The sequence below is a fragment of the Pezoporus occidentalis genome, unplaced genomic scaffold (genome assembly GCF_034315485.1).
Source record: "Pezoporus occidentalis ecotype Australia unplaced genomic scaffold, CSIRO_AGI_Poc_V1 ctg18, whole genome shotgun sequence".
NCBI lineage: Eukaryota > Metazoa > Chordata > Aves > Psittaciformes > Psittacidae > Pezoporus > Pezoporus occidentalis.
Window position 1 is genome coordinate 3,347,628 of NW_026913640.1, and position 25,564 is coordinate 3,373,191.

General features: G+C 39.4%; 1 protein-coding gene across 2 annotated transcripts in view; it reads left to right on the forward strand.

Annotated features, from left to right (window-relative positions):
- Nucleotides 1-25,564, forward strand: part of STARD13 (StAR related lipid transfer domain containing 13) — a 300,610-nt gene that overhangs the window by 56,628 nt on the left and 218,418 nt on the right. For both annotated transcript variants that reach the window (XM_062615055.1, XM_062615056.1), the window contains exons 4-5: nt 18,062-18,205; nt 22,700-22,834. In XM_062615055.1, the coding sequence (XP_062471039.1) occupies nt 18,062-18,205; nt 22,700-22,834 (279 nt within the window). The remainder of the gene's footprint in view (nt 1-18,061; nt 18,206-22,699; nt 22,835-25,564) is intronic.

Consider the following 25,564-nt stretch of genomic DNA (forward strand, 5'->3'; position numbering starts at 1 on the left):
AGCTCTTACCTATCCAAGTTTTTGTCAAAACTAAAAGTCTTGCCCAGTTTTAAATTATCTCAGAGCTAAGACTTTTGCAGTACAGCAAAGGGAAGCCTCTTCTGAATTAGCTGGGAGTTCTCCAGAAATAAAATGAACAGGACATCGAGGCCAGCCCCTGTATTTGGAATATTTTTCTTCCAGAAATAAACTTCAGTAATATCTCACCAGACTTTTGGATTGTTTTACTGGTGTCTCTCGCAGTTAAGATTTTCATTCCAATGTTTTGAAAATCGGGTCTAGAATAGATAATTTTCAGTGTCAGAGATTTAACAGCTTATTTATACTGTGCACTAAAGAAATGTTGTCTGGCCTTAATCTCATCTTTGTGATGAAGTAGTTAGTGATATGGTATATAACCCACTGTAAGATCTGCAGTTAGTATTTACTGTTCCTGTTCAAACAGTATAATGGTGAACTTGCAGTAGCTATGTAATGATGACTTTGCACTATCGCAAAAGCCTTTGCAGTTAGTCTGGGGATGGATTTCCTTAAATTAAAATGTCAAAAAAAGCTGCTAAGCCTGCCAAGGAACAACACTGCAACTTGTATGTATTTCATTCTATAATAGGTATATTATACATCAACGAAAAGTGCACAAAGCCAATAACTTGAAAAAAGGAACTACAGACTGCTTTTTATTAACATCATGCCTCACCAAGGTCGGTGCTTGTAATGAGAGAAAGCAGAGTACCCAGTATTTATGCAACTAAGGATGTAGACACTGAGAGTTTTCCTCAAGGTGTACTTTTATTTGCTTTATTATCAAAGTTTACTAAGATATTAGTAGTATTATTAACTGTAGATATATGGAAAAAGATCATGCTTCGGAGAAGATGACTAAGCTAAAAAGATTACCCCTCGAAGACAAAAATACTCTACAAACTCTGGGTTTTTTTGTTTCTGTTTTGGTTTTTTTTTAAAATGGAAGTTGCAATACTATCATGCACCTCTTATGCAAGAGGGCTGTCGAGATAGCCATCCATTTTACGCTTTGTATAGTGCAGATTACCTGCTATCTTGATTCGTCCAAGCCTTGTGAGGACTTAACAGTTTTAGTCTTATCTTGAGGGACATACAATGCCACTAAAGTAAATAAAAACAAGTAAATAAGTAAAGGAATGCTAAAGGAGAGAAACAGGTTTCAAAAGCCTTCCTGGGAAACCCCCACGCAAACAGGGACAAACTCAGTTCTTTCTGAAGTTAAGGCAAAAGTGCATTAAGCAGGTTCAGAAAATGCTTTTGAAACTAAACTTTTCAGACGTGACAAAGCCTGTACTTTGCATGTGAATGACAGACAGCAAACTCTAAAAGTGCCACTTCAATGCTCTCATATAAAACTTCTTTAAATAATTTACCATTTATACAAACAATAAATAACAGCAAACTCTAAAATAGTCAGAATTCCTATAACTTGGAATGTATACATTCATGGGTTTTATCCTAGATCACCTTCCCTTGTGCACAGTGTTTCCAGTTTTGTATAAAGTTTTTACAAAGATGGGTTTAAGCTGCATTAAATGAAATGCAGATATTTAAGATAAAAAAAGACTAGACCTTGATGTGTGTTCTTTACTTACTTGGAAATTGTGTGCAAATGCTCAGGAGGGGTCACACAAGCAGCTCAGGACACACAACATTTAATTCCAGTGCAAATTAAAATGAATGTGAAAAAGCACAAAAGTATAAGGTTGAAAACTGGACAAAATTAAGAAGGAAAATTCAGGTTTTGCATCCAATTTAAAATTGGCAGTATATAACAAAAGAACCCCAAACCTTCTAGGTAGTGTGGCAGATAAAAGCATTCAGTTCTGCAAAGGTAAGAGCAGTTATTTTAAAATTTGGGGCTACTGCACTTCAGAAAAAAAAAATCCCCGAAGATTCAGAATTCTCCATGACAGTGAGTAACTCCTTAGCCAGAGTGTGATATGTCAGGAGACTCCAGCATCTTCCTAGGTGGGCTACTAAAGGGTTTGGGTAGCTTAACTGGCAAGTAAAGGTATTTTCCCCAGAGGAAGCCTGTCAAAATTAAGCTGTCCTTGAAAAGTAATTCAAGTTTGATGAATTGACAAATATCAATTAAATTAAAAGAAAACAAACTCATCACTTACTTAGATTACAAATGAAATTGCTATCACTTTGGCATTTTAAATTTTATATTCAAGCACAGGTTAGGTGTGCTACAACTAGGCTGGTTTCTGTATTGTTTATCCAGGTTTCTTTCCAGGAAAGCTAAAGTATATTAATAAGTTTATGCACATTTTCACTCTTAAGTGTGCTGTAGCCCATTTCCTTTGTTGTTTGGGGTTTCTTTTTTGTTTCTGTTTCTTTAAATATGATGCAAATATCACAACAGGACTATACAGAGGTGAGCAGGATTGGAGAGCCATTGGGAGAGCTTGCCACTGTTTTAACATCCTCAAGTGGATTAAGACAAACTATTAAAATACAAACTATGGTCCTCCCAAATTTTCCCCTGGAATGTCTGGATGTATCCCAAGTGCTAATGCAGCACACAAAGCCTTTTCCAAGGGTATCTTCTTAAACCTGCAAGTCTTGCAGTTTTACATTTTACTGCATTTTGCTAGAAGGATTTTGCTTATTATTGCTATTGTTAAGTGTCTTGCATTTCAAAATATGCTTTTTAAACTTTGTTTGAAGTACATAATTGGAGGAACTAATTGAAATCGTGCCCACCTTGAATTAGGTTAGGAATAGTTTCTTTTCAGTTACTTGCCAGAGTTATGTCGATCGATCTATTTATGTGGATTTTTGTGGTTGATGGGGTTTTGCTAAAATATTTCGTATCACATGGAACTGAAGTCATTCTGAATAGAAAATATCACTGCTGATCATCATCCACCAGCAGGGTTGGGATTGGTTTTTTTTCTCTTAAAATTCTCTGAATAAACCCAAACAATGTTTTGCCATTCTTTTTAACAACCATTACTTTTCTAAATATAAATAAAGCTCACCAAATACCTAAACATACATAAACAGAATTTTCAGATGCTTTCAGTTATGGTAATTCACAAAGACCCCCCCAAGTGTAAATAACATTAAAGTATTCAAAATATAATGTGTATTAGAACTGGAAGTCAATAACTGTTAGGGTAAACCTCTGCATGGTTGTCCTGGGTTCAGCAGTAGCAGTCATTTTTTCTCCTTAGTAGCTGGTGCAGCGCTGTGGTTTTGACTCTCAGCCTGGGAAGAGTGCTGGTAACACTGATGTTTTTAGTTACTGCTCAAATGTTTAGTCTGACCAAGGACTTTGTGAGCCTCATGCTCTGCCAGGGAGGAGGGGAAGCCGGGAGGAAGCAGAGACAAGACACCTGACCCAAGCTCGCCAAAGAGGTATTCCATACCACAGCACGTCATGACCAGGAGGTTAACTGGGAGTTACCCGGAAGGGCTAGTTCACTGCTGGGGGCTGGGTACTTGTCGGTCGGTAGGTGGTGAGGTGTTGCATTCTCTTCACTTGTTATTTCCTTTATCATTATTATTATTGGTAGTAGCAGTAGTGGTTTGTGTTATACCTTAGTTACTGGACTGTTCTTATCTCAACCCGTGGGAGTTGTGTTCTTTTCGATTCTCCTCCCGATCTCTCTGGGAGCAGGGGGAGGGAAAGAAGGGGGGGAGTGAGACTGCATGGCTGATTTACAGCCTGGGCTAAAACCACGACAATGGTGAAACACTGGGACAGGCTCATGATACAGCTTCATCTGCCTCAGAACATTTTTAGTGCATCTGTGTCTTGAAGATTTTGCAAAACTCCTGCAGGTTTACAGAAGTAGCTGCTACAGATCAGTCCTCTCTCTCAACACCCCTCATTCCAGCAGATGTCTGAAGCAAGGAATGGGCACCATGCCTGAACCTTAAGGTTCTGGTCACAGTAGTCATTGCTATTTAGTGACCATCATACTCTTACAGTAAAACAGATTTTTCTGAGTTCTAGGCCACATTTTCCAACATCTGTGCTGTACGAAAATATTTATATGGTATAAGCAATGTGACTACATCCTTGGGGGATACAGAAATTATTCTTTTCCTCCAAGAATGATGCCTAAGACTGCTTTGTCAAAGCAACTTTTCTTAAAAATTGAGATCAAACAGATTTGTTTCACAGAATCAACATGGTTGATTTTGACAACGGAGTTATCTTTTTCCCAACCTAAAAAGGGCATAATAAAATCTATAATCACTATTCTGTTTCTGCTTATGGTTAAAAAAGCCATGAAAACAAGTCTTCATAAAGACGTCCAAGGGGAGCAAAATAAAAAAAGTCAATTACTATGCAGTAATAATACAGTATTTCTGCATACTTCACCATTCACCATTAGTTTTTGCTTTTTTTTTTATTCTAACAAGACAGGGCTTCAGCTGTTTACAAATACCATTAATGGTTACAAGTGTCATGAATTAAGTTTCTAAAAGCTTTATTGATCACTCAAATGGTATTTGTGTCTCTGATCTCTGAAAGAAGAAATGTAGTTAGAATTCTGAAAACTTTAAGTAGATAACTAGCATTAACAATTAAAAATTAAGACAAAACACATACTACATAAATTAGAAAGGGATCAAGGAACATGCATGCACAGACAGTTGACTGTTCTTGTGCATTATGTGAGGATCTTAAATTCAGTATCTAAATTCCACCTACTTCCTTCAGCTTCTTAGTTTCTACATTTGCCATGGGTATTTTGCCATTTAGAAGAAAAAGAGCATTAACTACAACAGATTATTATAACAGCACAACCAATAATCCAGCTTTTAGCATAGGAAGGTAGCAGAAACATATATACCAGTTTACCAAACAAAATGTGGTGGAAAAAAGAAAGAAGCATAGAAAAGTGACTTGCAGTGTCATCCTGTGGCCTATGCAAAACTTTATCTACAAGGCTCTACACTTCTTCAGGTTGAAAGCTGTTGCCGGTTTTATCAGGGAGGGAGAAGTGAAATCTGATCTCTATAACTAAGGCATAGATATTCAAATATCTGTGGTTCCTAATCCTCTGCTGGGCCTGGTGGAGTAGGCTGGCTGGTCTCATAGTTTAATTTTCTTTCCAGATAAACCAGGGATGTGGGAGGAAGACAAGAGGGAGCGGGAGTAGAGATGACACCTACTGTTGTCTCCTCTATTTCCCTTTCCCCACAGTGTCCCCAAATCCCCTGATCTACCAAGAGACAACATGAGCTTTAGCTATCAGTAGTTTCTCACTGCCAGGACAGTTTGCTCACAGACAGTCATTGACAGCTGCTCAGGAATTACATGGTCTGATATCCTTAGCTTATAGTGGGCCATCATTTGAGTCTCCTGCGTCTATCCAGCCAGAAATTTTGATTAAACTTTGAAAAAGTTCAAATCTCTCTGATATTTCTTCCCATCTGTCAAACTGGCTTGAAAGTATTGAAAATGCTCAAAAGTTGTGGGGAAAATGTCACAGCAGTTGAGCAACACCAGGAGAGGAGAGTATGATTTTGTTCTCTTAAAACACCAAGTAAAAAAAAAAAGGAAAAGAAAATATGAAATAATTACTTAAAGTATAATTACTTTACATATAAGTACCATTAAAATATGATGGAAAGAGGAAAAAATACATTTAGCATTATAATTAAAACTATACATTCTGATAATACTTAGAAAAGGTCTATTACAAAAAGTCAGTGAAATTAGAAAACTAGACCATCCTGAAGGAAAAATTAAGAGAACTGTTTTCTCAAAGGCATTTACAAATAGTTTGATTGATGTGTTCCAATATGCTTTTTATTTATTAAGGAAGAATACAAATTGGCATTTTATTTATTAGCATTTGTATTGATCCAAATGACAAAGGACCACAATTGAAGTTGAGCTCCCCTGACACTAGGAGCTGTACTGTAACATGATTCAAATTCAGGCTTCAAAGCCTTGATTCTCTGTTCTACCATTTTCTCCAGAGTCTCATGATGTCACAATAGGAAACATCCTCCAAATCCGGATCTGATATTTGCCAGACTTTACTCTTGGCAATTAAAGGATCTGTGATTGCAGCCTGACTTTGGCTTCCAGCATCCAGAGATTATATTCTTCCTCCCTCCCCACATCCTTCCCTTTCATGCTCCAAAATGTAACAGACTTCAAAGAAAAATCTCTTCATATCACCAGAAAGACAAAAAATGAGACTCTCCAAATCTGCCCACTATGGCTCATTTCATCAAACCAAACAAGCAAAACTTGTTCTCAGAAATGCCTTATTTTAGGCATTTTTGTCTTGAGCTGTGCTGAAATCTAGGAGTTTGAAGAGTTTTCTCTCGTCTGAAGTCTCCTTTTGTGTTCAGATACCAGAGCTGAGCTCAGGCTGTCTCACCACTGACAAAAGTAACCAACTGTCCCAAGGCAAACTGCAGTACAGTCTAATGGTTCAAAAGCAATTGCAATTTCAGAGTTGTGTGCCAGTGTTGCCTAGCTTGGGTAATATGCGTAAACTTTGTAACTGTCTGGTGTTATCTATGCAGTTCCTATTCTTCATAAGACTCCTGAAAAAAAGGCAATCTAACCAGATCTCAGATTTGACTTATTTTTCTGAAGCTGAACAGAATCAGTCTTGATCTAGACAGCACGATTTATTCTGACACATCAGGTATTGCAAGGGGGTAGATTGTCTGTGTTGAACATTGTGGGTTTAATTCCAGAAAAGTATGTAACTATTTAGGAGTGCAGTTAGCCCTTTTCAAGTGCAATGCCTGAATGGCTGTAGCTGTAGCTTTGAATTTAAAAGCAGTAGCTTCCACTACTGTGTGCAATGGCAAAAGAACTTCTGAAGAGTTGTCTTTATATTACTTTTAAGCCCTGTCTACCTTGGCTGTGCAGGCAAGGCAGCAGCAGGCTCCACGCACCAGCTCTGTGTGAAGGTCTTCCCAGCTGAAGCGCTCTTTCACACTGAGGAAACCGAGGCACGGCCCCATGGAAGGGTCATTTCATGAAGGAGCAAGGCCAGCCCCAGCTTTGACAGTTGTTACAGCAAGGCAAAGCGCGGGGAAGGAGCGAGGCGGGGGGCAGCTCGGCGTCCCCCTCACGGGCCGGGCTCCCCGTCGCCTCCTTACACTCGCCCCTACGGGCGTTGGGGTCGCGGCCCTCGGCGGCCTTTAAGACAATGGGGTCGGGTCGGCGGGAGGAGGCTCTGGTGCTCAGCCTCCCCCTCTGGAGGAACGGCTTCGGCTGGTGCGGCGCAGCCGGAGCGGCCGTTCTCAGACAGCCCGCGCGGGCGGCCCCGGCGGTGGGGAGCGGAGGGGCAGCGGTCTCCCAGTGCCCTTCACCCTGCGCCGCCGCCGCCGCGCCACCACGGAAGCGACCCCTTCCCCGCGCGCGCCGGGGCCGCCCTTCCCTGCCGGGACGCCAGGGGGAGCTGTCGGGCACACTGCCGGCCTCCAGGTGGCGCTGCCGCGCCGTGAGCCGTTGCCTACCTCCCGCCCTCCCGCGTGCTGGCTCCGCCCGCTACCCAGTGACGTCACGGCGGCGCGCGCGCGCGTTGGCGCCGGCAGCGGCAGGGCGCGGGGGGGGGACGAGGAAGCAGGGCGGGCGCTGCGCGCGCACCTCGGGGCGCTGGCCGGGGCGCGAGCCCCTCCCCCGGGAGCGCGCGGGCTCCTGGAAAGGGCGGGCTCGGGCTGCTGCCGTTGTTGGGGGTGGGGGTGAGGCGGGGGCAGGGAGCAGCTCCGCGCGCCTCGGCAGTCGCCCTCTCTTGGGGGAAGCACTGGCCCTGCCGCGCCGCCAGCGACAAGGCTGCGGCTCCGTCTGCCCCGCGGCCAGGCGGCAGCGCCATTCCGAACATGGCGGCTGGGGCGGAAGGGGTTGGGCGCCCGCCCGTGCCAAATGGCAGCGGAAGCTGCAGCTGTAGCGCGAACGGGAGGGTCCGCTTGGAAGTGTGCTTTGAGCCCGCCCTGTGCCCGACAAAGGGGGAAGGGCGGCAGCGGGAAAAGAGGCCCTTGGTGGTGCCTCCCTTAGCCCCGCTTGGAGGGACTTGCCGGCCTATGCCGTGCCCCGGCCGGGCATTCGGGCTCCTCGGTGGTGCCACCACAGCCTCGGGCCTCGGTGCGCATTGTGTTGTGCCCTTGACCAAAGGTGTGGGGGCAGCACCACCCTGCTTGCGTGTTTTGGTGAAATAATGCTTCCGCAAGCAAAGGACGAGTATGCTACTGTAAAGCAAATTACTTGGGGCTAAATGTTGGAGGGATGTGAGGGAAATCTGGTATCTTGGAGATCACGATGTCGACAAACTGCTTTTTTAGACTGAAGTGGAGAAAACTTTCCTTTGTTTCTCTGCTGGGTAGTTTTTGGAGGGAAAAGCCGTTGTGGTGCCTGGTAATGGTGCTACTATTGTGTCCAAAACCCCAGGGAGGTTCCGTGCTGCTGTTTCAAAATGTTGTGGGGTTTGGTGTGTTTTTTTTTTTTGTTTGTTTGGGTTTTTTTTGGTCTTGATTCCAGTGTGGTATTGTCAGTGTGCTTGTCATAAAATAAACACAAATTAGAGCACATGCCAGCTTTAGTGTGGTGTGATTATACCCAGGCGTTTGCAAGACGTGCAGGTATGTGTTATGCTGGGACAGCCACAAGGACTTCTGTATTGGTATAATATGGGGAAGCTTGGCCAAAGGTTGTATACGCGTTATACACAAACTGTAATTTTTCATAAACGTTCTTTGTTATTTTGGTTTAAGAGACAGCTTAACTTGGCATGTGGTTAAGTAATGTGAAATAATACAGAGGTGTGTTAGCAATTACTGTTGCATTTACTTAAGAAAACTGTGATTTTTATATTACCCAAATCTCTGAAATAGCATTAGCCATATAAGCTATGTAAGTCTTGTTAGTTTTGTTGCTCTAAAAGCCCAACGAGCTGCAGGAGTGATTAACAGAGTCATGGATTTTTTTAAATATGTGTTTAAATATGCTGATAAATACATAAGTCATAGCAGCTCCGTCAATTGCATTTAAGTTGGTTTTGAATAATACTGAAGCCTGGTAGTTAGACCTGGATATTTGTGTGTTAAGCTTCCAGTGAAGATCTGGGGGTTATGTCTAATTACTTTTCTGGGCCTGAGATTAATGCCCTTTGCTTATTGCTATCTTGATGAATATTGGTTCAGGGTATAAATTAGAAGGCTTGCATTGCATCAATTATCTGCCATTTTCTTGTTCTCTTATAATTAATGTGCCATTCTTTTCCCCATCTCCACCTATTCTTAGGCACCAAATATATCTCCTCTTCTGCCAAGGTTTTTCTTTTTTGTCCTTAAGTACTCAATTCCACTTTTTATTTTTCTCTTGAATTTTAGATTTCTGTTTAGAAGTGGATTTCTAAAGTTAATTTTTTTTTTCAATAGAACTTTTAGAACAATCACAGAACTCTAGGAACTATTTGGAAAAAGTATTCTTTTTATCCTGTTTAGTACTGCAGTCACTTTACTAATGTTACATGTATCAATAGTGGTTTTGATGGTTTTGTGTGTAATGTTGACAGAACTCTAGGAATGCTGTTTTATCTTGGAAAAAGTATTCTTTTTATCCTGTTTAGTACTGCAGTCACTTTACTAATGTTACATGTATCAATAGTGGTTTTGATGGTTTTGTGTGTAATGTAGGCACCAAAGCATGACTTACACGTATGACTTATAGCAGAAGTTCCATACTACATGGAGGTGATCTCTGTCATTGGTTTTCTTGGAAATTCCTTCACTCTATATATGAATTTTTAAATTACAATGGCTGACAGGTACATAAGCATGTTAGCATTTTAAGAAAATAATAGTATTAAGTTTATACTTACAGAGGTTTGGCTTTTGTTCTTTTTTAAGTTTTTTTTTAAGTTTTCTGACACTTAGAGTCTCAAGATAGATTCTTTATTTATGCATGGACATTTCCCAGATATTACTTGATCTCTGTCTTTATCCTTAATCTTTAGATTCCACTCCATAATTCTTCAAGGAAACACTGACTTTGATAGTTTTAGGAAAAAAAACCTCATGGCCAGGGCAGCCATAAACTTGTAGGTTATGGTACTGAGAACTGAGAAAGCATCCTGTGTGAAATCCCAGGAAAATAGCAACTCCTTCCAAAAGAAGGTGGAGTATTTACATTTTCCGTAACTCCTGGTTTGTCTTTCCCCAAAAGATAAGGATTCAGCTTTCTTAACTGTTTGGAAGATGTTACGCTGTGTTTTCTGTCTTCAAGAAGAATTTCTGTTGATTTGTTTGTATGGGCATAGGTTCTCCTCTTACATCTTTGCTGTGCAAAAATAATTCAAGACTTTTTGGACAACTTGGATAAATTATGTGTGGTGGAAACAGCTCAAATGTGTAGCCTGGGGATGAATTCATGCTTGCAGGACTGGAAGACCAATATACTGGTCTTAAAAGAGCTTGCGTATTTTATAGGACATAGTTTTGCTCACAAAACTTCTCTGATGTGTTCCCCACAAGGTAGGTGCTGCAACCGGAAGAGTAGGTTTTCATGCTTGTTCCTTTTTGGCAAGAAGGAGAGGAGGAACTTGCTGCAAGCTGCTTGTTCCAGTATGAAAGTGATGACTGTTTTTCTTCTCCTTAGTGATCTTTAAAGTGGTTGGGAGAGCTGATACAAAATGCATCAGGCCAAAGATAAAGCAGATCCCAGCTCTTCTATGCCCTAGATAGCAGTAAGCACAAAGTTTTGTAAAAAAGAAAACCATTTCTTAAGAAAACAATTTCAGCCCTATCCTGTCTCAAAAGGCAGTCTGCAGGTGCAACTGAACATGTAGGCAAGAAGGATCTTTAAGTTACCTGTTCTAGTATGTGCTTTTTCTGGTTTTAGTGGCATAAGACCCCTCAGCTTTTGTGAAACCCAGTATGAAACACTATTGCTTAATGAACGAGTGCTGCAGGAAGGTACCCTTCTGTAACCAACATGAGTTGGTTATGTTTTCCAAGGTAAACATGGTAGAAGTTAAATGTAATTTGAAGTTAGTAACTTTTGATGAAGATATTCAACATACCTTATTACCCGTGTATAAAAACTGTTTTGACATTCATGGTCACTAATAGTGATGTGCAGAAGATGGTGCTAAACTGAATGCAAATGGGTGACATCAGGAATTTGACTACTGTTTAGAGCAGGTGTTTGAGATATGGGAAGCGCAGTTCACTTCCTCCACCTCACAAGGTGGAGAAAATGGTTGGATAGATAAATGATGACCTGGTGTCTGCTCTGTAGTGGCCAAGGTGATACAGCCCAAAAGGATAATTTGTGTGCTGAAATAGGAGCGGATGTCAATAAAGCAAGCTTGTCTGCCCATTCGGGTGCCAGTTCTGCAGCATGTGTCTGCAGTATGGGAGTGTCAGCCTGTTTGCAAAATCCAGTGTTTTTTGACATGATAGTTTGTTTTGCTGTAGGCATTGTGAACTGGGAAAATAAATCAATTAATCATTGGAGCAAACCCAAATGACAATTTGATGTTAAAACCAACTACATGCTATTTTAAGTTGTCTTGTTAAAAATTAGACGTCCAATGCAAAACTAGAAACAAACCTGCAACAGTTTTCATGCTAGGCTGTTTGGGCTGCTACTTCACACCTTTTCTACGGCTAGATGCCTTTGTTTTCCCTTTTCTCTGTCTCTTGGGTAAAGCACTGTGCTGATACAGTTTGGCCTTCAGTCTGAGAAATTAGCTCGGGTTTCTTCATCTGGGAAATAATTGCCATAAAATAACATTTGGAGGGTGTCAAGGCTCTTGTTCTTTCTAGCTTAGAGCAATAGTCCTTAAGGGCTGATGAAGGAACCCTTGAGAGGACTACAGGATTTTACTTTCTTTTATGCGATTGACATTATCACTATGCAAGATCAATGTGGTGATTGCAAAATAAAGGCTAATTTAACAATTCAGTGGTTGAGAGATTAAAAGCTGTTATGAAAAGTAATTGAGTCTGTTTTTGAGCTGGTATGAGTTTGTTTTTAAAGAAATAAATACATGAAATGAGGTAAGAGTTGTGTTAAATTATTTTCTTGCAGTGCCACATCTTTGGGTTCTCTTTTCTCCAGTGTTGTGCACCTTGTAATTTAAAACCCCAAAGGTATATTCTTACTGTTCTATGTTTTGCAATTCACATCTCCACAATAGTTTTCTATATTGTACTATATTCACTATTCAGAGACATAGCTTTTTGTTTGGGAAAACAGCTGTGATCCTAATACCCCATCTTAGAGGAATATTTTGGGGATCGGGAGGATCTGTATTGCTGAAAACTTTAGGTGATGTCCCTGAAGACGTTTCATTTTCCCAGCAGCTTAGCTATGAGCATGGTTTTGCCTGCTGACTTGGGAAATTGAAGAGACTTTTTCTTGGTCATTTCAGCAGTATACGTTTCTTAGAAGTTGAAAGGTTGGTAACTGCAGAGTTTACTTTACCTGCTTTCCAGAACAAATGTGCTGTCAGTTACTGCCATAGTCCATCTAAAAGCTCTGTAAATATTTAAGCAACACTATAGTGGGATATGAGGGAAATTTCCCTTTTATTTTCAATATTTTATCTTCAATATAGAAGGCACATGTAAGTCTATTGTAAGAATAAAAGTGTCCTTTGTATTCTAAGTACTTCATTTTTGGAAGAATTTTATGTAAGGAACCGATCTGTTTTCCTTCTCCAGCCCCTGTAGGCGAAGCCACCAGTGGCTGAGAGACTTTTTACATGGAACTGCTTTTGAGAACAGAGCAGCCTGGTCAGTGTAGCAAGAGCAGAATATGATATTTGGTCTCCGAAATAACTTCCACGAAGTCGTTCTTTGCAGATCTAGGCTTTACATCAGAGAGAATTTTATCTAAACTCATTTAGTATGAGGGAGGAGGGCTAAATAGCGTTGGTATTTTTTTTATTTGGAGGTTAGTAATTTAGCACTTGAAGTTTTACAATACATAATTATCAGAACAGTTGGACCTATTGAAGGTTTCTAAAGTGAAAGCCAGAAGTTATCAGATAAATTTAGAATTGTGTAATTTTCTCATAACCCTTCACTTGGAAGTCTTTCTGCTTCCAATGTAAGATGAGGTCTGGCAGTGAGGTTAGCCCTGACCCCTGGGTGTTCTATATGGACTTTTTAACTTCTGCTGCATTCTTTCAGTTTAAATTTAGATTTGCTGGCAGCTATTCTGCCTGTTGCAATAAGCTGCATGGGCAAAACATTGAAACAAATGTGCGTTCTATCACAGATGTTTTTGCTGAGTAAGATTAGTGAAGAGCACTTGAAAGCTGAAAATGGTGTAAAAGCCTTTGGTCCAAAAGGCACTAATAGTTGAATGTCTGGAATGTATTTACTTCTCAAGGGAAGAGCAAGTAATTGTTTAGGTGATGGACCACAATCTTGCCCCCAGTTTTACGTCTGTAATTCGTTACTGGTAGTGATGAAATTTCAGCTATGTAGGTAAACATGGAATCTGGATGTGAATGTGTACACGTAACAAAAACATTAAGCTTGCTATTACAAAACTGGTTGCTGTAGGGAGTAGCAGCCTGCCACTAAATTTTATGTTTGGCTGATTGCTATATGTGTCTTAGTAAATATTAAACAGTTGGGTTAGTTCTTAATATACAGTAACTATCTGAAGCTTAATAGCTGGATTTGTAACAGCTTTAAGGAAGTGCATGCTACTGAATTTTGTATTTAGCACAGAGGAAGAGACTTCTGTTTTACATTTCTGTTCTTTTTTTGTTTAACCTGAGTATATGGACTATGAGAGAACCTTGCAGCAAAGGAGTCCACTTTCAAGGCCAGTATATCATTCTCTGCCTAACATGTGACATGATCTTCATAGACAAGGTTGCTCCACTTTGGAACGTTTGTTTGATGAGGGAGTCTGTGGTCTCACTTTCTACTCTTCCTCATTTGTCTAGGATAGCATGAGAGGAAACAGCCTCAAGTTGTGCCAAGGTAGGTTTATGTTGGATATTGGATATTTACCGAAAGGGTTATCAAACACTGGAACAGGCTGCCCAGGGAAGTGGTGAAGTCCCCATCACTGGAGATACTTAAAAGATGCGTAGATGAGACATGGGTTAGTGCTGGAATTGGCAGTGTTAGGTTTATGGTTGGAGTTAGGTTTTCCAACCTAAATGATTCTATGATTCATTAGTCCAAGGTAACATACAAAAAATATTTCTGTAAAGCACTCTGTCTCTAAGTTTTTCAGGTTCTTCAAAAGATAACAGCATGCTGAATGATTACAACTCCAACAAAGGAGACCTTGAGAGTATTTGGAAAGAAGTATTCTCCCTCTACACCTTTTTAGGGAAAAACAATGAATAAAGCAGACCATGATGCTTAGATAATTGAGTGAGATTTCTGTTGGTTTGGTTTTTTTTTTTTCCTCCTGAAGTACAAGACAAAAAAGCTTCCAAAGATGCTTTTGCCCTGCCGCCTCTGCAGTTGCTATGGAAGGATACACTGATACTCAGCACTTTTGAGCACATTGATAGTGTCCAACTGAGATACTAGGGCTGAACACTGGGGAGCTGTGTTCTTCATGAATGGATTAAGCAGAATTTATTCACTGGTTTGAAGTCCTGCTGTGCAGGCTGTATATTTTTGAATGTAAGTAGCATCATGTTTTTGCTGTTCAGGGGGAATTTCAGGCAGCCTTTGAAATACAGAGCCAATCAGCATTTGTTCTAAATAGTGCTTTTGTGCCAGATTTCCAGTTAGTGAATGGCATTTGTTAACTAGGCCCATTTGGCTTTATCTTGAAGGATAATGAAAACCCATCTTTTTCCTCATTCCCTTAACAGATACAATATGGAGTTTTACTGAATGAACAAAAGAGCTGAATGGAGAAAGCTGCGAGAGTAAGGGGAAACTCCTCAGAATTTCTGTTTTTAAGAAATGACTGTAGTTTTGAGTTCTGTTACAGTAAAATAAGAAATTTATAAAAATAAGGGGGTTTGGCTCCTATAGGTGTTTTGCAAAGTATTAGTGAATGCTGGAGGTATTGTTCCAGCAGGTGAGTACTGTATTTTTTTTTTATTGTAACACAGTGTCATGTGTATTGTTATAGTATTTGGAATGTCTTAGAAATATTTTGATGCCTTTCTTAAAGTTTTCATGAATTTTCATCTTTGTATTTTCTATGGAAAATGCTAAATTAGCGACACTTCTTCAGCTCCTCCCCCCCCCCCCCCCCAAATATTCCTTTCCATTTTGGGACAGACAGTAGACTGTGTAACTTACTGCTACTTTTTATTGAACTCAAAAATCCAGACTTTGATGTTTGTCACCTGGCAGGTGCAATTTTTTGCACAGTTCACAGTAATCAAATACATTTTGCTTGTAGCCCAGAAAGCCAACCATATCCTGGGCTGCATCAGAATGATTGTGACCAACAGGTCAAAGGTGGTGATCCAGCTTCTCTGCTCTCGTGAGACCCCACCTGGAGCAGCGTGTGCAGTTCTGGTGTCCTCAACATAAGAAGGACACGGAGCTGTTGGAGCAAGTCCAGAGGAGGCCATGGGGATGATCAGGGCACTGGAGCACCTCCCGTATGAAAACAGGCTGAGAAAGTTGGGGCTGTTCAGCCTGGAGAAGAGAAGGCTGCATGGAGACCTCATAGCAGCCTTCCAGTATCTGAAAGGGCGTATAGGGATGCTGGGGAGAAACTCTTCATAAGGGACTGTAGTGGTAGGATAAGGGGTAATGGGTTTAAGCTTAAGCAGGGGAAGTTTGGATTAAATATAAGGAAGAGGTTCTTTTGTGTTAGGGTTGTGAGGCACTGGAACAGGTTGCCCAAAGAAGTGGTAAATGCTCTGGCAGTGTTCAAAGGCCAGGCTGAGCAGAGGCTTGGGTGACATGGGGGGGACTCTTCATTAGGGACTGTAGTGATAGGACAAGGGGCAACAGGTTAAAACTTCAACAGGGCAAGTTTAGATTGGATATAAGGAAGGAATTCCTTACTGTTAGGGTAGTGAGGCACTGGAATGGGTTGCCCAAGGAAGTTGTGAATGCTCCATCCCTGGCAGTGTTCAAGGCCAGGTTGGACAGAGCCTTGGGTGACATGGTTTAGTGTGAGGTGCCCCTGCCCATGGCAGGGGCTTTGGAACTAGATGATCTTAAGTTCCTTTCCAACCCTAACTATTCTATGATTCTGTGACCTGGTCTGGTGTGAGATATCCCTGCCTATGGCAGGGGAGTTGGAACTAGATGATCTTAAGGCTCTTCTCAACCCAAACCATTCTATGATTCTACTCATTTTCCTGTGCTGTTGCCTCAGAATTGTTTACCACTGATAAGAAGAAAGAACTGTAAGAACATTCTTTCTTACTTAAATTACAGTTTAACTGTGTTGAGAAATAGAACCTTCTACATTCATTGGTGCTGGATTTTGGGTTGGTTTGTGTGTTTTGTGCTTGAGGTTTCTTGAGCATTCTTCAGTACTGGGAAAATCGATACATAAGGAAGCTTAAGTACAGGACAATACAGAATCTTTACTTTGTTTACAAATGAGTGTTGTTGACACTGGCTAAAACTCACAAAACTCAAAATGCAAAACTGCCGTGTGAGATCATCTCACTCAGAATGGGTTCAACTTGAAGAGTTGTGATACTCACTTTCTGTGAACATCCTATATGTTACTTCAAGATAGTTGGGAAGACAATGAGAAGCAAAGTATCTGAATAATTTTAATAGCTACAGATTTGAAATACAGCTTAGCACTTCCAACAGCATTTCAGGAATAATACTTAAAGCTTGTAAAAATTTTGGCAATTCCAAATAAAGATTTGGAGAACCAGAGATATTTTATTTTGTGTGCTTCAGAATAGCCTCTACAAAGATAATACTAGCTCCTCTGAAGGGTATATGTATCTGACTTATTCTTACTGAGGGGAAGATGAGCAATTCCATTAGTAATAATATATGTCAGTGTAATACTGGAGTTGGCTTCCTGGATTTTATTCCTAAAGCTTTTTTCTACAATAGTGAGCAAATTACAGTTATCTCTCTGTCCCTCTTGCAAAACTCCCATAAGGAAACAAATCACCATAAATATTTATCAGGTAGGAATAATAACAATATTAATCTAGTTCTCCTAGGTATTGTGTAATGTTGGTATGATGCTCTTAGGATTTTGCCAGGATGGCAATGCAGTCTTACTGTTTGTATGCTCAGTCTGTTAAATTGCTTGCTATGAAATTATCTTCTGTGCAAAGATATGTATTGTTTGTGGAAGTAAGAAAGATGAAAGAACTGAAGTAGCTTCAGGACAGAGACTAATCTAGGAAGCAGTAGCTGTCTGTGATGACAGGTATGTCAGTGTGGCTGTATTTTTCTTGTGAATCATCAGAAGTAATTGAATAAGAAACACGAAGCATAATGCAGCAGCATGCACAGGGACTGCCATTCAGAGATGCTTAAGGGAAAATGACTTTGAGGAAACTAAGAAACAAAGTATTTTTGGCAGTTACACTACAATGGACTAGTATTTTCTGTATATAGTGAAGCAGTTCAGGTAAAAGGGGAACATGCATCCATGAAAGCAGAAAGGAATCAAGACCAATGAAGTGCTCCCATTTTGTGAGCAGAAGAACACTGTAAGACTTGACCAATTCAGGAATTATAGTAAGGAATAAAATGCAGTGCACGTGATGACTTTCTGTGTTCTGATTCTGATTGACAACAAGCAATCAGTGGAGAGATTCTAAAATAGAAGTGTCTTAAAGAAGAGACATTAGTTACTTTGGTTTGGTCTTGGTTGTGCTTAGTTTGAGCTGGCAGTGGTTCACCCAAGATGAAGTGTTAGAAAGCCATTCAGATACACAGAAGCAAAGTGTGATCATTTGAGTATGAAGAACAGCTATGAATATGTGTCATCAGTATTGGAGTGATAATTGAAGCTTTCTAAATGGAGAAAAGTTACTCAAGGACAGGGAAAAAAATGGTCAGCTTTTTTCCTTGAGGGCTACAAATAAAATGAGAGCCTTTAAGTTATGGAAAGCATTAATGTTTTAAGACTTCACATATGTTCGATTTCTTTTAGACCCAACCAGAAAAAGGATCTGAGTGGCCAGACTCTATCTCATGTCTTATGAAGAAACTGGAACAGTTAAACTTAGATATTGAAGAAGCTCTGAGTGCTAGCTCTTCTCCCTCCAGTACTCCTACGAAAAGGCACAAGCAACTGGTAAGAATGTGTGTGTCATATGAAACATTTTATAATGTCAAGTTATCAGAAACCATGGTTTTCAGATCTGGTTGTGTTTCTGAATAGCCTGAGGAGCTCAAGTTCAAGGGTGAAATTAGTTTTGTCTCATTAATAACAAGGTATCTAATTTCATTAGACAGCTAAAGGCCAAATAAACAGAAATGTCATAAGATGAAGTTTTCTGTCAATATGGCTTAAAATCATTTAAGCCCCTTTTTTAGTTGATTTGATAGTTTTTCAGGATAGAATATTGTTCATTTAAAGTTTCAATGCTAGCCTATTTATACTTGTTTATTTAAAGACATAACAGCAAGAGGGACACTGTCTTCATTAAGAGTTCAGCTTACATTTTTGTTTCTTTATATGAGTGTTTGATTTAGAACATTCCTTCAGTTAAGAATATTTTGTGATGGCAGGTGTCATCAGTTGATAACGCACGGTTTCCTAAGCATTTATTTTGAGGGTAAATGTGATTAAGGAGCAGTGGTATTATTTTAGTAATTTTTGAATGAGCAAGTTTTTTGTATAGAAGCAAGTAACTGGAGAGAGAACAGTGCGAGGAGTGTTTGTTCTCTGCTTTAGACTATGATTAAAGTCAGTTCTTAAGATAGTGTTGTTTGGATTTGCAGCTTGAATGTTAATGCTGGCTTGAAATTTCCTGAAAGGTGAGCTTGTTTGAATGCTTTTGCTCTCGCTGCTGTTTCAATGCTGCTTCATTTTGTAAAAGTAAACTCTTTAAGTGAATGTCTGTGTGGATTACAGCGTAAATGTTCATTTTTCCCAAGATGGGATATTCAGAAACTTGGATCTAGGTGTTGTGCTTTTCAGTATGCATTCTTATATTCTACAGAGTGGCTGAGTTTCTGTCATTTCTTTATTATGGTCTATGTTTGCAAGACGGAACCAGATCTGGTCAACTGAATTGATCTCATCACTGACTTGTCAGTGTTCTGTCTTCTTACTGGAGAATGCTCAATATCTTTTGTCAAAGTACAGTAACAGTATAGTCCTCTTTCCTACTTGAAGGTAAAATCCAAGCCATCAGAGTTTAAACGCTTCCAGTTGTGAGGCAGGCTGGTTTTGGTAACCAGTGATACAAACGCTCATGATTTTACGGCTGTGCCTATTCTCTACTAAAACAAAAGCTATGGTTTGTCTAGGCATCATTCTGTTTCCATGATGACTTGAACATCACAGGGCATTTGTCTTCATTACTGGAGCATTCGATGAAGAGCATGTAACATGTAGACAGCAGAAAAAGAAATCCAAGTAGACAATGTTTTCAAATGCCTTTTGGTATGTAAGAACAACATCATCAATGTGGTTGCATAGAGAATGCCAGCATCAGCATCCCATCTGCTTGCACCTCTCTTACTGAAGCCTACTGGCAAGACATCTTCTGAGTATGTCCCAGCAAGAGGACTTTGGATGCAGCCCTCTTGCTGGGACATACCCCTCTCAAAAGCCTGTGCTAGTGATACAGAGCTGGTCATGCTTACTATGGTGATAAAACCTACCTTCAAGCCGCTCTCACTGGTTTGCCTTACCAATAGTTGCATGTGCTCAGATCAGTCCAAAAATATTTCGAGAATGCTTCTAACATCAATGCCAGAATTACCATTTCCTTTAATTGAGCAGTTACGGTCCTTTTTATCAGGTCACATCTTCCCACTCTAAAGCAGGAGAGTTTGCTTTATTTTAATTGCCTTATGGACAGGCAAATGCGAATCAGCCACATTCTTATTGTGGCCTTATATGGCAGACTCAAAATGTCTTTTAAACCTCCAAGAGCAAATACCACTACAGAAGCTGGGGAAGTCATTTGACACAAAGGTCTCAACAAGATCAGCATAAGGAAAGAGTCAGGGATAATCTGTTGGGGAACTGATGACGAGACACTGTTTGCTATCTCCTGCAAAGGTATTTGTAGGACAGGGGAATCATCTGCCCTAATTTAAACATTTAAGAATAATTTGCCTCAAAAAAAGATTGACCTTAGTATTCTTGTGTAGTCAAAGAAGAGAAATACATTCTTGTAAATTCTGTGAATTTACTGTGAAGAAACAGATTTTGCAAACCTTAAAATGACAGTTGCAGTGGAAAAAACCAAATTCTTGTTTTCATACAAGTTGTATAAGTAATGTATCTTCTATTAATTCATCCATTTGGTCTATATTTCTTGTTATAGCTTGTAATTTTTTCCACATATATCAAATATTTTATTCTTGTCACTCATAATGAAACTGGAATAGGAGGAAGACCTATCTTAGACATGTGTTTACTAGTAACTGTGTAAATTTGTCTTCTATAAAATGATGAACTACTTATGGGTTCTTCATATGTTTTTATCTTATTTTGATTATATAAACTTGGAACTGATGCAAGAAATTGTAGTTTAAAAGCCAACTTTTAGGCCAGTTGCAAAGCCAACTTTTAGGCCAGAGGTCTCTGAAGTGTAAGTGGCAACATGTTTGTTGGAGCTGTTGCCATGAAAATTTGTCTCTTAAGGGTGTAGGCAGTTTGTAGCAGATGGCAGAGTATTTATTGCTTATGGCAAATGCTGTGTCTCAGAAATATATTTTGTAATATAATCTCTAGGTTGAGCCAGTTGATTTTTCTACTGAAGGATTTTTCATCTGATTTTTCATCTGGAAGTAACTCTTTGATATTTTGTTACTATTTCAGTTTTTCTGTTTTGAAGGTGTCGTATTGAACGGAAGTTTCATGGGAAGATGACTAAATATTTGCTAGTGAAAACAGACTGGGTGAATAAATGTTATGAAACTAATTGGGTGGGAGTAGGGGGTCTTGCAGTATTTTGGTGAATAAATTTAAGGTGTTCTCTAAAAAGTAGTAACTTGAATGGTGGGAGATGGCCTGTCTTTACGTCTGTGTAAACTGAAAGTTACAGCCAGTCAGTTTTTTACTGGGAAATAGCATGGGGCAGTAGCACTGGCTGATCCAGAAAAGATATTAAAAACAATCACCTGTCACCAAATTATTTTCTGAAACATTCTGTCACCAATGCTATGAAAACATGATTTAAGAACAAAAAGCTGGGCTATCTGAATGTACTAACAACAAAACTGCTGGCTTTGGAAAACTGGGATTAACAATGCTGCTCCTTTGAAATGTGTACCTTTCCTATGAAAAAAAGGCTTTCATAGCAATATAGAAGGAGGTACTTTCTAAATGACACAATAGAGATAAACCTCTCTTGCTGTAAACAGCGTGTTTCCCTGTTGTTTAATGTGTCTGCTTCATTGACATTTGATGTCAAGTGCTCAGTTTCAGTAAAGAAAAAACAGCAGATATAAAGAGTAAGAATCATATTTTTATGGTTTTAGTCTTTTATCTTTCATGGATAGTGACAGAAAAATTGATTATAATTACCCCATTTTATATCACAGATATGATTTTCATTGAACAAAACTTTAACTTACACATTCTTTTAATTCTTTGTCAGTAGTGTATTATCATCAGACTTTTTTTGGGCCGCATGCTTATTCTTTTGTCAGCTTTTCAAAGCCTCCTACTTTTACATCCCTAAAAATATACTGAGACCTAGGCAGTTGCTGTTAAAGACCAGCAGCAAATTCATCCTCTTGTGAAGGGGAAGCAGCCAGAAAATGGACTGATTTTCACTGATTGTACCCAACAGCTTGGGACTGCTCTGCAGTGTACCTATGATCCTGATTCCTTGATTGTTCCCAGCATGGATCCTGCTGGATTGCAGCATAGGTTGATCCTTGCTTGTACACCTTATTATCCTTTTGAGGCAAACCATGATTTGTCCCTGCCCATGGCAGGGGGGTTGGAACTAGATGATCTTAAGGTCCTTTCCAACCCTAACTAGTCTATGATTCTGTGTGGTGGAATGTTGTGCAGTTGGTCTCTTCCTGGCATTCAGTATCCATCAGTGTGGTTGGGTACGTGTGGGCCCAGAGTTAGGGCATGCATCCTTTAAAAAAAAAATAGTGCAGAGGTGAAGCAATTAAGTGAGATCTCACCAGGTTTGGGGAACAAAGAAAAGTGGGTTTGGAAAGTTCAGAGTCTGTAGTTTGAAAATGGGGATTTGCTGGGTCTCTGGTTAAATTATAAAGACAAACCTGAAATAAAATGAAAAGATAGTTTTAAACAATTTGAATAAAACAATTTCAATTTCTAAGGAAGAAGTGATTCAGTTCCTTCATATTTAGGAAAGTGTACCACTATTTATTAATTCTCCAATGGTGTATCCTAGCTGTTAAGGAAACCACTTCACATAATATCTTGATGTGTAATTTAGCAAAACGTAAAAATTATGCAGCAGGTGGCTTTAAGAAAAAAAGATTGAGACCAAATGTTTACATTACATCAGAGAAAAAAAAAAGCTTTAAAAAGATAAAATTCCAATGTTTTTATCTTGCAGCTCACATTAAAAATATTTATGACTTACCTTTATTTACAGGGTTTTTAAAATTCTCTTAACAGTGCCCTGTTCAAGTGGAGACAGTCTTTTATGGAGATCATCAAGGAAAGGGATCTTGGAAAAACAGAAGAGCAGACTACCAGGAGCTAGACTGTTTGCCTTACCCAGTGTCAACTGGAGCACGAGCTAAAACTGATGTAAGTAGCTACAGCATGTTTGCGACTCTCTCTGACTCCCAGGTTCAGTAATCTCAAAATTTACTATATACCATTAAAATTGTCCTTGTGTTTCTTCAAAGTAAGTTGGTTTACAAATATTTCCGTACATGGAGTGGTTTGGTTTGCAAAACAGGTACAAGTAAAATGTAAGTCAGTCTTGAGTTAATGAGATTCCAGGGCTGTGGGATTCATGTAACTCATTTGAGATAACACTAGTGAAGACTTTTACAGCTGAACTAGGTATTTGGATTGCCTTCATAGTCAATGGAAAGAAACAGGTGCTTCCAAAGAGTAATTAGTCTCATCTGGAGGTATGTGTGATGGATTACAGGCATCAGAGCCACTCCTTCATCTTTTTCTTCAATGCTTGTTTTAGAATTAGTCTCAGAATTTTTAATTTCGCTGTTGGTTATGCCCAGTTCAGGGTGGATTCCACTTAGTGTTCTCTATAAGCAGAAGTGTTCAGCTCCAGAGGTTTAGTTAAGCCCTATTTCTAACCAATAATAGCAGTATTTATTTGGGGAGGTTTGTGGGTTTTTTTCTTCACAAAGTGAAAAGCTGTAATTTGCACTTAAAGTCTGCTAAAATCTATTAGAAGCTTTTCACAAAAGGCTTCGATTCACTTTCTCGATAGCTACATGTAAGCTATATTAGGATCAATGTCTTGGTTCCAAAATTCAGATGGGTTTTACCTCTTGGTTTTAAATTACTTGAGTGCCATCAGTGTCCATGGTTATCATACAATATAAACATGGCTGCACTGAATTGGATCAAAGGTACGTGCAGTCCAGTATCCTTTCTTTGGCAGTGGACAACATAATATGCTCAGGGAAGAAGAAGAGGATAAGCAGACAGTAAACTATCGCAGCTTCCCTTGAGGTATATGTTGTGCAGACACATTTGAAGCCATACACTATATTGCAGTTTTGTGATTAATAGCTCCCAACGGTCTTTTTTACCGCTAGCTGTATCTTCTGTATTCATTTGTTCTTCTGATCTTCAAAGCATCTTGGAGCAGTGAGTTCCAAAGTTTAATTGTGGAGTATGTGAAAAACTACCTACTTCTTGTTGTTAATCTTGCTGGATTATTAATTTGGCTGTAATTCTTGCACTGTGATACTGAATCTTTTAGGAACTAGTGAATATCTGAATCTGTTTTGTTGGGGGGGGGGGGGGTGTTTTTTGTTTGTCTTGGGTTTGTTAGTATGTTTGACTGTATTTATTTTAAAAGAAACAACCAATTATTCCTAACTTTTTTCTTTTCCCCTTATCATTTAAAAGGCACTTTTATTGCTTGATGTCTTTTCTGTGGTTCCTCCTTGACACCATAGTTGGAGTCTGATAGATAACTTCATCAGAAGCTTTTTTAAATGGAAGTACATTGTCTCAGCCAAATCACCCATACTGCATAATCATTCAAAGAACTCAACCTCCAAAGCCACATTTACATTTCTCTGTTAGCCTGTGTTGCTCTCCATGTGTTTATTCTGTTCTTAAGCACACTCGGTGGTAATTTTCTGCCATGTCTATCAGTCCTACTAGCATCTCTTCCACAAATAGTTTCAGAGCCATTTTCAGATACTGGGATCACATATGCCACCCTCCATTACTCCAATCTCAAAGTCAATAGGTATTAGCAATAATTACACATGAAGTCAACAGCTTAGCACTTTTCTTTCTACTGATAAAGTGCTTATTTCAAGATATTTACACAATTTTGATGAAAGCAAGATCTGTTATATTAAAGGTATCTCTAAAACTGTTGTACTGTTCATCTACCAAAGAATGATATGCAAGCCGTCATACAAATTCTGTATTTCATTAAATGAGCCTATTCCTGTTCATTGAAACGGAAATTTGAAGGTGGGCTCCACTGGCTTCCTAATTGAAAACGTTGTCTTTCCAGTAGCTATTTCATTTCCTTAGAAAGTAAGTTTGCTCTTTTCAATTTCTGCAAAAGCACAAAAATTTGTTCTGGTTCACTGCTTGCTCTAGTTGGAATAGATAGCAGAATTCACTAAAAAGATACTTGCCAACTTTGTGTTTTACCTCAGCCAAATGTTCAGGCATGTGCAATTATCCTTGCTTAACTGCATTCCCACGAATACTATGTAAATATTTCTGAAGCGATGTTGCAGTGATACTGTTGTTTGGCTAGAAGTGTGTGGGAGAGAGGGCAGGGAAAGTAAGTTGGGGGGAGAGGTTATTTTCTGAAGATTATATTTCTCTTTTTGTTGAAATTCAGGATATACTAGTACAATAAAACAGCAGTTCCATGAATCTTCATCAGTGCAGTCCATGTATTGCAACAAATGTTTTTGTAATTGTGTAGCAACAGCAGTGTAATGCAGAAAGTACTACTGTTGTTTAAGCCATCATCTGGACTAGCAACCTACTGGAGGCACAGAATTACTTCAGAAATTAAAGGGCTTTAAATTAGGGAGAAATGTTAAAACTGGGTGTTCACAAATTTCATTCAGGAAAGCAGATCATTTTACTTCCTTCAAAGTGCTGCTTTTGGTGCGTGTGCTGTATTTCAGGCAAATACAAATAATGTCTTGTCTATCTCTAGGCATGCAGCCTGCATGAGGCTTTCATGCCTCTCCTGTACCCAAATTTTCACTGCTTATTCTTTAAGATCCGTACTTCTACATTTTTTATTTTTTTAAAGGGCATGCCAGAATTACTTTTATAACAGTAAAGGGGATG